General features: G+C 42.2%; 1 protein-coding gene across 4 annotated transcripts in view; it reads right to left on the bottom strand.

The window, feature by feature from the left end:
• Window positions 1-12,552, bottom strand: part of ZMIZ1 (zinc finger MIZ-type containing 1) — a 170,070-nt gene that overhangs the window by 46,804 nt on the left and 110,714 nt on the right. For all 4 annotated transcript variants that reach the window (XR_003255869.1, XM_026080420.1, XM_026080421.1 and 1 more), the window contains one exon: window positions 6,577-6,721. Coding sequence is in view for 3 of the 4 variants with exons in the window: in XM_026080420.1 (XP_025936205.1) it covers window positions 6,577-6,721 (145 nt within the window). In the remaining variant the exon portion in view is untranslated. The remainder of the gene's footprint in view (window positions 1-6,576; window positions 6,722-12,552) is intronic.

Raw genomic sequence — 12,552 nt, 5'->3', positions numbered from 1 at the left:
CCCCGCAGCCGGCCGCATCCCGCCGCATCCCGCCGCTCCAGCGGCTTTGCTGCTCTGCCTGGTGCCGGCGGCGAGCGCTTCCCCCCGCGCTGGGAAAAGCGCTAGGAAAGCTCTCCGCCGCTGCCGCTGGTAACGACCGCTTCCTCCCCTTCCCGCTGCGATACGGAAAGAGGCTTGACAACCCAAGTATGGGAACAGCGGGAATAAAACAATGACAAAGTCGTATATCAGGAATCTACCTCTTTTACCATTACCTTCTTACAGAGAAATGCTGTCCTATTTTCATCTAAATGAATTAAAGATATTTGCAAAGAAAAGGCATCAAGAAAAACATCAGGTTCTAGGCAAAACAAACAAACAAACCCAAAATGCAACAAAACACATCTGTGTTACTGTTGCCAAATTATCCAAAAAGAACAAAAATCCAAAAACCAAACGCATTTGACACCATTTATGCCGGAGATTTATTTTTTCCGCTCCTCTGAAATTTGAAGGCGCAGGCAGCCTGTGCAGCTGCCTCCCTGCTTGGAGCCCATGTCACTGCCTGCCCGCCGGGCCGGAGCGCAGCGCCGGTGACGCGGACTCCCGCGCACGGCACCCCGCGCACGGCCCCTCGCACCCACGGCGTGCTGCGAGCCGCCAGCCGTCCCTCCCTAGCCCTTATGCCTTTGGAAAGGGAAGCTGAACCTAACACTTGGACCTAACGCTGTAGCGGTTGAAGAGCGCTGTTGACTTGAGTCTGATGTTCCCGAGCCAAAGGTACTCAATTCACTTAAAAGCCTCCCAATGATTTTAATGAGTTTTGCATCAAATAGCTAGGCGAAGTGTAGCTTTCAGTGTCACCACACGGTTATCACGCTGACAGTCAAAACTGGTAAAAACTAGGGATGTTGCCACAGCTGAATGATTTTTAACTCCAGTGCCATCACAGATGTGTTGGTTTCCCTGAGAACCAGTGACAGAGGGAACCTTCCCAACACACCGGAAGAGCAAGATCACCTGGGCTCAGCACACACCATCTGCTTTTGAAAGCAGCCCCCATGTAAAGAGCGTTATACTACTGTGATAATTGCTAAACAGTAAATTACAATCAATCAGACATTTTTAGAAATCGGCTGTTTCATATGCCCCAAACACTAGGATGAAAATTGCTTTTCCAAAAATGCTAGTTACAATATTTTAAAAACTGGTATAGACAGGGCAAAGCCTGAGAAGGTCAGATTTTGCCTCAGTCAGCAAACGTACTTTAAATAATATTTGCCTAGTCTTTATCAGGATTTTTAAAATATCAGCTGACACTTTTTAATAAAAACAAAATTTCACAAGACAAACCCCAAACTTTTTATCTAATATACACAAAGCTTAGAGAAAAAAACCTCTTAAGCATATATAACACTTACATGTACTTATCAGATAACAACACAGAAAGTACATTAGCAGTATACTACACCTCTTGCAGTAGCACTACTCTGACTCTCTAATCAATACAGAAGCCCTGTTTTGACACGTGCAAGGTGCTGCACACACAATAAATGAGAAAGATCATCCTTGTCCTAAACCTCTTGCACAGCATATGACGAATATATATTTGAAGAGAATTTAAGCTGCCCATTATTKTTTTCAGAGTTTATGTCTCTCAGTCTCTCCTTTTGCCACAAGAACTTACCACAAAATTATCTCACCTGAAATGAAATGCAAACTTTTCACATAAAAGTGATACAAGTTTAATTATTAACAGCCAGTGGTTACACACAATCAGCTTTCAGCTAGAGAGTACCAATCTTGGAGCTTTTAGCTCCCATGTTCTTTCAAGGTTTTCTTCCAGTTCCTCCGCACAATAACAGTGTGTGCTGAATCTAACATTAACAGTGGTCTCAGAGGGCGAGATGGACGAAGAGTCTGGGGAAAGTATTCTCAAGCCACTACAATTTTGTTTTTACAGTGCTTATAGTCTATGGAGCTGGCCTTACTTAACACTGTTCTGAACAAGTTTTGTGTTGGTTTTCCTTTATGTAATGTTATTTTTGCAGAAACTTTTGGGATTCTGAACTTTTCCCTTGTTTTTTCCTGATGGTGGATTTTAACACTTCTCCTTGGTTTGAAAGACAGCAGGAAAAAGAGACTGCTCTTGCAAAATCAGGAGTAACACAGGTTGCTTTACTGGGTGTATTCTCTTATATTAGGATTTACTATCTGCTCAGTCCCTACTTACATTTATTTCATAATTTCACAAACAAAAAGATGAAAAGACTTAGAAATAATCTTATTTTTCCCCTTAATGGTACTGAATTCTTTTGCAAAGATTGTTCCTGTACACTACATGCAGTAATGATGGGATCCCCAGCTGCAAACTGAGGTGTAGGAYGTGCACAACAGCCTTGTTTTCATAAGAGACTGCACACTGCACCTGACCTTTCACTTTAACCATTTCCCTAATCCAGACATTTTAAAAGTGACTATCACTGTCAGCCAAAACTGCCTATGATGGCAAAACTGAAAAGGCAGCAACCTTTGCAGAAACTTTGAAAAAGTTTCTACCTGTCTGTTAGAGCTGGATGACTTCTGATTCGTAACAGACCATGCACAGGAGAGGATCCGAACCATCCAGTAAAAATTCAGATGCAGAGCTGTAATTCTCTTCCAAGAGCCCCTACCAGTACTGTACGCTCAGCTGTTAGTTAGGTTTAAATTGGAGAAGAAAGGGACAAGACAAACACTAACAACAGGCACCCTTGTAAAGCAAGTCTAACCAATAAATGGTATTTATAGCAATTACCTGAACATAAAACAATAATAATAACAAATAAAGCACCTACTATAATATTGAATTACTATTTAATTTGATCTACTCTTTAATTTTATCAAAATCTCTGACACAAAGTAATTTGTATTAAAAATAACTATCTTTGTACTTTAATCAATCTTGACTGCCCTATGCAGAAATTAGTATTATTCAGTCACTAGCTGCAAGACAGCTGCCAATTAATTAATTAATATGGAAGACCAAAATTTGTAATGAGAGAGAAGATAATATGAACCCAAAGAATACTCATGAAAACAGAGCAGACTACAGYGAATGGCTGTGTATTTTCAGGTGTGTACATTGACAAAGTAAGCATTATTACAAGCTGCGCAAGTGATGAAAAGCCCCCTAGCACTTGGATGGGTCTGATCCATCTTACACTGAATTAGGGTGCAACTCCCACTGACCTTGACAGGAACTGTGCCCCTTCAAATCAAGATTCAATTTGATCCATGTGTAACAAAGTCCACCACGTAATGCAATAAAGTGTTAAGTGGGGACTTGATCAAAGTAAAAGAAGGCATTAAAATGACAATAATTTGTACTTACGTAACATCACTTGCCAGAGATCTTAAAGTACCTTATAAATATTAAGTTAACCACCTTGAGTAGTATCTGTTCTTACAGACATTATGACAGATTTGAAACATGTAATACAAAGAAGTTACACTACTCCCTGCGAGTCTGAAAGCACGAACTTCCACCCCATGCAGAAGGCCAGCCCAAAGACTACAGGCTCTCCTGAAGTCCCCCGTAAATCCTTTAAGTAGGACTTAAATTAGAAGTTATACAGGATTTAGGAGGTGGATAGGTCTCATACTGGTCCTCAGCAGAGGAATAAAGTTTACCCACATGAATCAGTAAAAAGAGTCTAAGAACTGAATGAATCTCACATTCAGTTTTGAGCTAACTATTATTGCACTGCACAGACTTTAGCAGAGAGAAGAACTGAGTYGCTCTTTGAGACTCCAGTGCTCACTGTGTTCATAAAGCACAGCAGGCACACGCAAAGCATGGCGCCTATCCCAAGGGGTTTGCAGCCTAACTACCCATCCGGCATTAGGACACAGGGAACGGTATCTTTTCCTTTCCTTCAYGGGTATTTCACTGAATTCTGTGTTATATATGCAACCCGCATAGTGATTTAACATTTGATCACTCTATTGTTAATGGAAAACACTGAATTAAAAAATAAATTAGCACAAGACAGTTTCTAATCCTGTAAGCATTTTTTGCGTGTATGCAAATCTCTGTATGCCATGTATTCTGCTCTCTGTAAGTATGTTTGACCAATACTGTCACTGTCAAAGCCCTTGTTGATCTGTCTACTTCAGTTTTCTCCCACAACTCAATTCACTTTTTCAAAATAAAAAAACCCTGAATTCCTTATAATGTATGTGTCTATAGTGTTTTAAATATGAATCCTTAAATTCAGATTATTGTRATACATTCTTGAGTCAGAATTTATTATAACTAATGGAGGCAAATTTCAACTTTGAGACAACACAGTTGTGTTTCTGYAGTGGCAATATAATGGGATTCTAGTCCATGACTAGAGTTATTAGTAATTTCATTGCTAGTAAAAACAACAGCAGAAGAATCCCTGTTTTAAGTACTTCAAGACAGTCTGACTACAGGGGAAGCCTTTTTCTCATCCAGTAATATTCAGCAGTTGACATATATCCTATATTCCCTTTGTTAATCTATATAAGGCAACTGTATATGCTCTGTTCTAACCTCACATCTAATGTTTTTATGAACCTTACAAAGCAGCTGGCTACCTTAATTTCTCGTAGGAAATACACAACATATATTTTTCTGGTTTGGATTCACACAAAAGCCTTGTGAATGTAAGCTTTGAGATGCTGTGAACTTTTAACACTAAGCTTTTGACCTAAACATAATCTAATACAGATACAAATGTTGTCTCATCAACAACTTTATAACTGGGATTATACTTAATAGCTTTTCATCTTCTGCTTTATTCAAACAAACAGAAAACTCAGTTCTTCCCCACCCCACACTTCACTGCTGTCTTACAGGACCATTATAAAACTTCCATGAAAACAGACAATTCCATCTGGAAAAAAGTCGGAGCGCCACAAGATGTCTCATCGTAATGTACCACCTGAGATCATTTGAAGCAGTCAGGGTACAGCCCAAATTACAGATGAGGCAGCAGCTCACAAGGAAGCAGCTCCATAGCTAGCAGGTATTCCAAATCCCCAAGATGTTGCTGCAGCTATTGTAGATAAGGGGTTATGCCACAGAAGTAATGTTGCTAGAGGGGTATCTCATAGGTAGCAGCACTAACTTAGAGCTGACTCCCAGCATCTTCTTCAGTAAAGCATTTCAAGGTCAATACTCAAGAGAAACTCATAGGGATTGCCTGATACTAGAGAGGATGTTCTACTATTAGGTAGAAAACTGGATAACCTGGCATTGCCAGATATGCTGGTAGAGGGTTTAGCAAGAGGGAGAATTTATACTTTGTCATGTGACAGTGTTTCAGCGGAGAACTGCCATGAAGGAAGAAGAAATGTGTCTATCTTAACTAATAATATAATACATGGCCTCTGTGAGATAGGACAGTGCTTTCATCCTTACTCTATAAACAGTAGGGGAACAGATGCTAAAAGGTCAGATGAGAAGCAAGTACCTAAAAACTACAGAAAATATACCTAAGGGTGTGTATACACTGCACCACATGTTTCTAAGCAGATTGACCACTAATTCCACCTTGGCTTCTGCAAAGCTTCTCCCAAGTGTAAAAATAAGTTATTTTAGAGCAGAAGATTTTCTCATTTTTATAAGCATGTTTATACCCAATCATTTCATAAGCAACTGAAAAAATAAGCAATCCAGGTGCTGTGAAAAGTCTGTGAGATTAGTTGTATGAGAAAAGGATTTTATTGTCAAGTACTATAATAAAAGGCATTGAGGTCCCATGATTTTCCCATAAATAGAACAAAAATATAGGGGAGAGGGAGGGAAGAAAAAGYGTTTTCAAGACCTGAATTCCCAGATYCAAATGCACTGGTACAAAGATGAGTCAAATCCTTAAACCCCATTCTAACATGAACATTCAAGTTGTATTATACTATGATAGTATCTAGGTACAGGGAATCTAAACAAACATTTAGCCTCATCGATGGTGTTATAATCCTTTAGTAACAAAAGTACCCTACATTTTGCTTAAAAACAATTTATATTATTATGATTATTGTGATAYTATTGACCTTGTCTGTACTTATTCTCCAGCTTCTGCCTCGATCTAGGCTCTGAGGAGAAGACATGTGACCCTCACCCGATAGAAGGTGGTATAGGCTGTTTATGGCTATGCCCAATAWACAATTGCTTTGCTCTAGCACAGCATTTCTAACGCAACTTACAAAWTGGAACATCAGTGAAATGTTTTCAACCTCAAGAAAAGCCACTTTTATTTAAGCAGTAGGAAAATGTCTGGTGAGAGATATGTTGTAGAAATTTCTCCTTAGGGCACAACCTTCAGTATGAAAGCTGAGTCTGCTAGACCTGAGCACAGGTTTGAAGAYGGAGGTGTCTTTTCACTATGCACTGGGTAACAGCAAAGACAGAAACCAAACTTATTTAGTGCTTGCTGCAATTCTAGATCCCCTGTTGTCCATAGTGCTGTTCACTGCATGAAATGGTGTAGCTACCTCTGTCAATGGTAATAAGCACTTCAATTAAAAGATCTGTCACGTACCCCATGTATACATGCTTCCACTCCTACAGAGTGGGGTGAGACTCACCTATGAGAGAGGGTGGGTTTCATGGAGCTCATAGAGTTCATGGGGGGTTGCATGGGTAGCTTCCCTGGAGGATCGTTCTGCCGGCTTTTCTGGTGGCGAAGCAGCAAGAGCCGTCCCAGCTCCTCACACCACGATGAGAGCAGCGCTGTGCAAACAGAACAAAATGTCAGTAAGTGCCCAACTGAATATCCAGTACAGCCGAGTGCGGATGCAAGCTACTGTAACTACAAGAGTCACAAACTGAACAGACAAACCCCAGGAGTGAAAAGCCTGTCCGTGAACCACCACTCACATTATTATCCTATCAAATTGAGTCTGTAATTGCCCTACGCTATCATTATAATGTTTTTACACAAGTTACAAACATTCTGCACAGCCCAGGAGGCACGAGAGAACTTGTCTGACTGAGCAGCAAAGAGATGAAGAATGGATGAGGGACAAGTCGTGGGATAGCTGTTATGAATGACAAAAGATGCAGAAGAATTCATTTCACACTCATAGAAACATAACAAAACCATACAGAAAACATCATTTGCAGAGGGGAGCAAAGAACAAGAAGATTTCCTTTTTGTTTAGCTATTTTTGTGCAATAGCTTAATTGGAGAAAACATGAAGAGAAACCCATGTGCTGAAATACATTTCCAAAACTACTATTAGCTACTAGTCTTGCACAGATAAACAAGATAACATGGCCACACAAAGGTATGTTTATAAAGTTAAGCACTTAAATCTATATCTAAACCAGCACAACCCCTAAATGTGCATTTCCATTATGTGACTAATCTTCTGGTCAATGAGGGTGCTTCTGTGCTTACAGAAAAACCATGCGTATGAACTACGATAGGCAGAGATTTCCTAGAGAGACTAACAGCTTGCAACTCCCTCTGAAGACATGAGAGGGTTCATTATCTCCGGAAACGTGGCCTTTCCCTTAGGCACCCACACTCGAAAACGCCAGCCCACGTTACAAAGCCCACGTCCTTTGCAAGGAACAGAGCCCGTGGAGGTGAGCAGGGCTGAAACCTGGCGCCCGCGACTGCAGCCGGCCAAGACGCCACCGCCGAGTCGCCGGCAACACCTGAGCCACYGCCCTGCCCGTTCCAGGGCCGCCTCCGCGGGGGCTGCGGCAAGGGCGAAGCCTTCCCCCGGAACAGAGCGCAGGCCAAGCGCAAACGCTGCGCTCCAAGTAGCGTTCTCAAGCGGAAGTGCTTGGGGTTTTTCCTTCTTTAAAGTAGGCTTTACAAAAACCTCATAACAGTAAAATGTTTGGTATCTAATTTTCTAACTAAGCACTTYCCTGAGGTGTTAGGAAGCCAAAACAAATCAACAGACTGTGTTAGAAGGTGAGAACCAGAAGACCACTCAAAAACCAAACTGCCAGACTGGTTTAACGTAAGAAAGCTCTAAAATGTCATTTTAGGCTTGCTGGTTTAAACAAGACAAGTGCAGAATTCTCTAAAATCGGGACTTTTATTTTCAATGGTTGTTTTTCTAACGGTTATGTTTTAATCTAATACCATAATCATAAGCAATAGCAAAGTGTCATTTCTGGGTACACCACCTTCTATTTCCAGGTGATACTCAAAGGTATCTGTTAACAGATAATTATTACAACAATTTCCAAAGGGACTAATTGTAAAGTCATATTTTTAGAAAAAAATAAGAACACCCACAAATACGATTTTTTCAGTATTAGAAGAAGCAACTGGAATTTTTTAGATGTTTAATGGTAGGACAAGAAAAACATCAAAGCCCATACCATTCTTGTGAATTAATTACACTTTAGGACAAAGGAGGTGTAGCACTTTATTGCATTTATCAGATGGAAGCTCAAGAGTGGTGTTTAGGGAAGCATTTTAGTGCTGTGCTATGAAGAAAAGGGGACACCGCTTCTTTACGTAACTAAATACGGTCACTCTGAAGTTGCTGGCCTCGCATGTAGCCTGCAGAAAGCGTTCCCCTTGAGCTCTCTGAAATGTTGCAGCAACGAGTGTCAGTCTGAGCTGCTTCTCTATTAGCCAAGGGATCTGTCAACAAGCATTTGATCACATTATACTCACCTTTTATCCCTGGCACATCATTACCAAAGCGCCAGTGACAAAGCCCCCCCTTTCCGAGGCGCCGGGAGACAAAAATCCCCGCCGCGCAGGGCTCCTCCACGCACGCTGCGGCCACTCGAGCTCTGAGCAAAACGAACCACGCGCTCTGCYGAACGCGAGACGCAGCCATGTCAAAATAACAGTGGATGCTGAGCACTTCCACAGCTGAGTGTAATTACGACGGTGTCAAATGGAAATCGTCCATCTTAAATGGGGCTTTGATGTGAGGAGGGAGCTGTTCCTCACGCACACGTATATGCTCTTGACAAGTAAGATAAAAAGCAACAACCTAATGAGTCTGAGGACATGGATCTGCAAACAAAAGCCATTCCAGCTTCAAAAAGACGCAGAGCAACTCCTGGAAAAGGAATATGCCAAAGAGATAACATGGCTTTGGTGAGGTGCAGATAAGAAAAGATATTAATGAGTTATTATTATTACTACTAATGTCCAATACACATGTTTATAAAGGTGAAATGTAAACTGTCAAAGAACAAAGAGGCCCTCACGATAAGGTAGACAGTTACGTTCTACAAGTTATCTGCAGCGTACTCATGTTTTTAGAAACTAAGAGACCGAAGGTATAAAACGTAACAAATTTACTCATACCTATCACAGCACTCATTACCGAGAGGTTTAACCTTTCCTCCCCCGGGACGTTTCAACTCATGTACCATGTATAATAATCGCTCCCTTCCCTGCATTGCTGTTTGTGCATGCAATGAAAACAGATCAGCTTGCAGCCGACTTAAGAAACACTGCTTCATCTCTGTCCCCCTGCCGAAGCTGGAGCAAGAACGGGCTGAAGGGTTTTGCTCTCATTTGCTTGCAATGCTGGAACACCCTTCCCTCTTCCTCACCCCATCTACCTCCACTGGTACTGGCTTGCTCCCCGTTTGGGAAGATGAATACCCACCACACACACATCTGGTACAGCTGGGTTCTGGAGAACATGACTTCCTGTGCTATTCAAGTAAGATGAAACAAACTGAAAATGAATTTACAGATTACACTATTCATCTTTAGTGTACTTAGTTACTGCTTTTTATGCTGACAGTATTAGGCATATCTCAACTCATTTACACTCAAAGCACGAGAAATTCAGTATCATACTATAATGAACAGATAAAGCAGCAAGCACAAAGGACAGCTACAGATGGTGCCAACAGTCAGTCTCTCCCTCTCACAGCACAGCCAAGCAGCTGCTTTTCTCCCCCCTCCACCCCTCCTCCTTGTAAAACAGGAGCACAGATTTTGCAGATGGACAATCCACACCGTCTCTCACAGCCTCTTGCTGCGGCAGTCTAATGATCAGATTTAAATCGTGCTCCTGTGCTGCATTGCTACAGTGCCCCTTGCATACAATAACGGGGCTTTCCCGCTTAAGTTCAAGTCAACTGTTGCAATGGGGGAAACAAAAATTCTTCAGAGAGGCACCCTCTCCCYGCACACAGTACAAGTGTAAAATACAGCCTGGTTAAGATACCAGAATTGACATTTTCATCCAATGTTCAGTCACAGAGGGCTTTGCCAGCTCATGCCAAAAGATGCATAATAATGGCAATCAAATGACATGCTGACAGTTTAAGTGTATTCACACATTTATTTTGCTTAAAGGGACACACTCTGGGTTGATTGCTGCAATATTTGACCTACTTTTCTCTATTTGCAAAACCTGTAACATTCTTAATGAGATTGCATTTTACTTTAAACACTGATGTATTTTCATAGGAATAAATCAATACCGATTTGCTAACAACGACTATGTTAAAGCAACCAACACCGAAATGAGCAGCTGCGGTCTCTGCATTTATGAAATGGAGAAAAACTGAAAAATTATAAATAGGAGAAATTTCAATTATAAGTAGCCAAAGGGGTTTCCAAAGGAAGTGAGAAAATATCCGCTCAGAGGTATTCAGCTTCCTGCCACCCAGCCCCATTTTCCTTTCTTCTCTCTCTAGCGAGGGCGCAAAGTTGCATGAGCGTGTCTGAGTACAAAATGTGACCAACTTCTCCTTAAAAACACTTACAAATACACACACACACACAGAGCTGGCCACACCYGGTGACCTCCTGGATGCCTCCAATAGTTTTAAACACTTTCATTTAAAAACCATAAAACAACCTGACCATGCATACGCTGGGAGCTTGAGGGAAGGCAAGAGGGGGGAAGGCAGAGAATTTATTTTCCTTCAGCTTGAGTCACATTTCAAGCATTTCTTTGCAACCACAGAGCTAAGCTTTGCTTGAAAGAGAAAGGAAGCAATTGTTATTTAATCCCTTGCCTCTAGGAGCCAGGTCTTTAAGAACTTGCCAAATATCACAAGATTTGYGACACAATTATTAGAATTGGCAACATCCCCTGATATTGTTCATTTCCTGTTAGGGTCCTTTTGTGCTGAAAAACTGTTATACGGGATAAAAAAAAAGAAAAAAAAGAAAAAAAAGAAAAGATTTCCACCAAACACACTGCAGTGCATTTGATCCAAGCACTGTGTATTTACAAATCAAAACGCCTCGGAGCAAAAGCGAGCGTTCCCAGGCCCGGCAGTGGTCAGGAGGAGCGCTGTTTCGGCGTGGGGCGCCCAAGGCCGCGTAGCGGGGCCGCGAGAGGGGAAAGGCACAGCCTGGCGGCACCGACGGCCGCCCTGTGAGGCGAGCAGGGCAGCGCGGCGCAGGGCAGGGCAGAGCAGAGACCCACCGCGGGGCAGACGGCTCGGYGAGCGGCGCTCCGGAGCCTCGCTCGGCTCGAGCAGCCAAGCGGGTCCGGGGAGCCGGGCTCGGCCCCAAGGGCCCCTGCTCGCGGCACTACGCTGGGGCTGGAGGAGGCTCTGCACATGCACGGGGGGGTAAAGCCATTAACATGGGGCAGCGAAACRGTGCTTTGGCTAATTAAAATCAACTGCCTTCAGAAAACACCAGACTCTTCAGAAAGAAAAAACAATTAGCTCAAGTTGGGGAAAATCCACGGAGAAAGGCCGGCCCGACGCTCCGTTTCTTACATCCTGACTACAAATGCTTCTGGTGCACCTGCATGCACAAACCAACGAGTAAATGATGGATGATGATGATGCACCTTGAAGTATGGTATATAGCCATGGTATTGAGTATTGGGTACAGTCCATTATAATCCTTGCTGGGGAAGGGAACAGAAAGGGAAAGGAAAATAGGCCGAACAATCGATGCTGCCCGATGGATTCACTAATGCATTTCATTAGCTGTATACACACCACCATCAATAGCTACAATCCTGGGACTGACTGATTTAACTCAACGCATCGCAAAGTGCTGTACTAAGCATCTGCGAGTGAATGAGCCAGTGGGCTCCCTAGAAAGCAAAATACAGAGAAGCATGGTGCTAATCTATTTACCTATTATGATACCCTAGTATTAGTTACAGCTTATCACCTCGGTAAATCACCGCCTCTTGTTAGGRAACGTGCTTAAAGGTGCAGCAAACTGTTATTTACAGGCAGACACTATATTTACAGCTACAAAGACAGGTGAGGAGGGGATAGGACAACAGCTCAGTAATTTCAATGCCTTCTGCTTCCCAGGAGACTGCTGGAGGAGCACAATAGGATTACCGTTGCCTTGCTGCAGTTAAGCTGCAGTAGATAGTTCAATAGGCAGACTGGCAGACCTGTATTTCTTACTCACTGCAATGAAAATATTAGGGGAAAAAAAGAACGAGTTTGATCTGGAGCAAACTATCTGTTCAGCACCATCTCTCTGCCTTGTTTTTGATTTCATTTCAGAAAGAAATACATTTGGCTGATAAGATTTTTGCAGCATATGTAAGAAAATCCAGCATTTTCCCCCAGATTGTATCCATTAATTTTATTATGCTTTTAGAAACAGATTCATATTTTTTATA

This window comes from Apteryx rowi, unplaced genomic scaffold, assembly GCF_003343035.1.
Source record: "Apteryx rowi isolate R43461 unplaced genomic scaffold, aptRow1 scaffold_52, whole genome shotgun sequence".
NCBI classification, from domain to species: domain Eukaryota; kingdom Metazoa; phylum Chordata; class Aves; order Apterygiformes; family Apterygidae; genus Apteryx; species Apteryx rowi.
This window is presented reverse-complemented; position numbering and strand designations above follow the sequence as displayed.